The 2,860-nt window shown below is 47.3% G+C and overlaps 1 protein-coding gene across 1 annotated transcript; it reads left to right on the top strand.

Annotated features, from left to right (window-relative positions):
• Window positions 1–293: 293 nt before the first annotated feature.
• On the top strand, window positions 294–1,408 carry LOC119295027 (dormancy-associated protein 1-like). The gene is made up of 3 exons (XM_037573350.1): window positions 294–500; window positions 682–880; window positions 1,021–1,408. Exons 1-3 carry the CDS (start codon window positions 395–397, stop codon window positions 1,061–1,063), a joined length of 348 nt encoding a protein of 115 aa, XP_037429247.1. The 5' UTR covers window positions 294–394; the 3' UTR covers window positions 1,064–1,408.
• The last annotated feature ends 1,452 nt before the right edge of the window (window positions 1,409–2,860 follow it).

The raw sequence follows: 2,860 nt of genomic DNA, 5'->3' as shown, positions 1-2,860 counted from the left end.
GGGCTAGTTCGCTGCATCCTTATCCGGCACGACTGTCCAAAGCCCGGGCTCGTCATCCAATCTTATCACCCCGAGCGCTGGTTCCGCTCATCGTCGGGTCAAAACAAGCTAACCTCACCGGCACCGCGATTTCCAAGAGGCCACGCCACACCCCGGTCCGATCCTTCATTTGCTAGTACACTGTGTTGGACACTAGCCGTATGTGTACAGGTGTCCGTCTGTGATCTAGAGCGGTGACACAACCCGACGGTGAGCGCATCTCCGTCGCTGCATGATTTAAGTGTCCCCAGTCTCACCTAACTCAGTCGGCCAGTGCACTTGATCTTATCGGTGGGTAGTAGTACGAGCGAGTGACACAAGTTCTTGCACCGATCAGATCCAACTTCTGCGCAAGATGCTGGACAAGCTGTGGGACGACGTGGTGGCCGGGCCTCGCCCGGAGACGGGCCTCGACAAGCTCCGCAGGGCGGCCGCCACCCAACCTCTCGCCATCAACACAGGTACAGTTTACATACGTTAGCACAGAGGTACCGACATGGCCTGAAACTGGAAGAACGTAAGAACTAGCGGTCAGTCTAGCACCAGTGGTTTTCAGAAGAAGATTTGATGTTTAAGCGGAGGATCTATTGGGTTCATTGTGTGAACTGATGGTGGTTTACATGGGTGTTGGTGGAGGTGCAGCTGCAGGGGAGGCGATTAAGCAGTCGCCGTCGATGCCGACGACCCCGACCACGCCGGTGACGCCGTCGTCGTCGACGCCCCCGCGCGGCGGCAGCGTGTGGCGGAGCGTTTTCCACCCCGGGAGCAACCTGGCCACCAAAAGCCTCGGCGCCAACCTCTTCGACCGCCCGCAGCCCAACTCCCCCACCGTCTACGACTGGTACGCTGGCTCATGATCTATCTCACAATATAATATCAGTGTTAATAACACGATCTACTGGGAACTTGAAACGGGTGAACATGGCAAATAGTTAAAACATGGGGAAAAAAATAACGCTGCCACGTACGTTCCATGTCCAGGCTTTACAGCGACGAGACCAGGACCAGGAGCAACCACCGCTAAATAAGAGCCGTCGGCCGAAGAAGAAGAGAGGGTGCTCAACAACTTCTGCGACGCCGCCATGTTTGCTGCTCTTTTGGTTATCTAATCCTGCATAGCGTACGTTGCCGTCCGAGGCTGCATGTGGTTTGTCTTGAGCTTCGTACTACTGTCTACTAGTGCTTGTAACTTTCTTTTCTTATCCCGGTCTGCTCACTGCATGCTAGCGAGTGATGGGTGTGTATGTGTGTACTTTGTGTACGCTCCATGTGTAAATTCTCGTGTGTGTGGTGTGGTGTTCTCAATGTTTAACCACCTACTATGGTAAGACAATAACAGCCTCAGAGCAAGCTTTTCCTTTTTCTGGTATATTTTTCTTAGACAATAACACCATATTTATGAAGGAAAACAATAGACAATACAATGAACGAAGTGATATCCTAGTGGTATCCCAACCCATGAGGGTTCAAGTCCTGGTGCTCGCATTATTTCTAAATTTATATCAGGATTTTCGGTGATACACTTTCAGTGGAAGGGGATTAAAGATTGCACTCGACAATTCTAAAGAAAATACATATGCAAACGCACTCGGCATATTAAAAATTGCATTAGACCAGTGACCAATGGAAAATAAAATACTCCCTCTGTACCGAAATAGTTGTCGTTGCTGGTACAGAGGGAGTAGACACATGCAAATGCGCACATCATATTAGGCTTTGAAGATCGGTTGTGGCGCTGTCTGTTGGAGATAAAAAGTTGCACTGGACCAATTGTAAATAAAATAGACATGTGTAAACGCTCTCATCATACAAGGCTTAGTAGACCACAATACCTTTTTTTTTGGATAAATGACGTTTTTATTATCTTAAAATGTAGCATCAAAGTGATACAAAGCATTAAGAGTATCACCCGGCCTCTGCATAATTAGGATGCACACAACCAAACATCAGTAGTCTGATAAATAGAAAGATAAAAGACCGACAATTCGGCGATAGTAGAGTTCATAGACCGACACTATGCCTATGTCGAAAAAGATGGTGGACCGAGCCGGAGATTATGCTGCCATCCACGTTGGGTAAAAACCTCCGTAGCCACCTGCTCCAACAGCGTACACACCGCCTTGAACAACGATTGGTACTCCGTTTGTTGTAGCGAACACCACGTACGAAGCGAGTGCGTACAACGGAAAATAACCTGCAAAGGAGAAACAATTTTGTCATTAAAAACAACATCATTTCTACATAGCCAAAGCGACCATAGTAAGGCATACGCTCCCACCCTTATTAGTGTTTTGTACCTATTTGAAATACCGTCCAGCCAATGACCAAAAATATTGACAACACTTGTGGACGGATACAAATTTGAGGCTATTTGGATGGCTGACGACGTAGAACGCACAAACTTACAGTGAAAAAAGAGGTGTTTAATTGTCTTGTCGTGAGTACAAAAACAACACTTCTTACTTCCCGACCAGTTGCGTCGTGCAAGGTTGTCTTTTGTTAGCACAACTCCCCTACGGAGATACCACATGAATATTTTGACTTTAAGTGGTACCTTCGCTTTCCAATTTTTTTTGTTATTATTCACTGGTACCTCAGAATGCGTGAGTGCACGATACATAGAGTCTACTGTGAAAGACCCCGATGTAGTAAGGTTCCAGCGAAACACATCACGACCTTGTGTCAGGATAATCGAATCCAGACGGGACAATAGATTATTCCATGACATAAGTCGGGTGCCGATCAAATCCCGCCTGAACGAAATATTTGGCGGGGATGAGCTGAGCACTTGCGCAATAGTATTATTCTTATCGCATGCAAT

Source organism: Triticum dicoccoides, chromosome 4B (genome assembly GCF_002162155.2).
Source record: "Triticum dicoccoides isolate Atlit2015 ecotype Zavitan chromosome 4B, WEW_v2.0, whole genome shotgun sequence".
NCBI lineage: Eukaryota > Viridiplantae > Streptophyta > Magnoliopsida > Poales > Poaceae > Triticum > Triticum dicoccoides.
The sequence above is the reverse complement of the archived record's forward strand: the minus strand, read 5'-3'. Positions and strand labels throughout refer to the sequence as shown.

What these genes read in the sequence shown, in the direction of transcription:
- LOC119295027 (XM_037573350.1), top strand. Translation starts at nt 395, where the DNA reads ATGCTGGACAAGCTGTGGGACGACGTGGTGGCCGGGCCTCGCCCGGAG. An exon ending in ACCTCTCGCCATCAACACAG is followed by an intron (nt 501 to 681) that starts GTACAGTTTACA and finishes GTGGAGGTGCAG; the next exon opens with CTGCAGGGGAGGCGATTAAG. An exon ending in TCCCCCACCGTCTACGACTG is followed by an intron (nt 881 to 1,020) that starts GTACGCTGGCTC and finishes TTCCATGTCCAG; the next exon opens with GCTTTACAGCGACGAGACCA.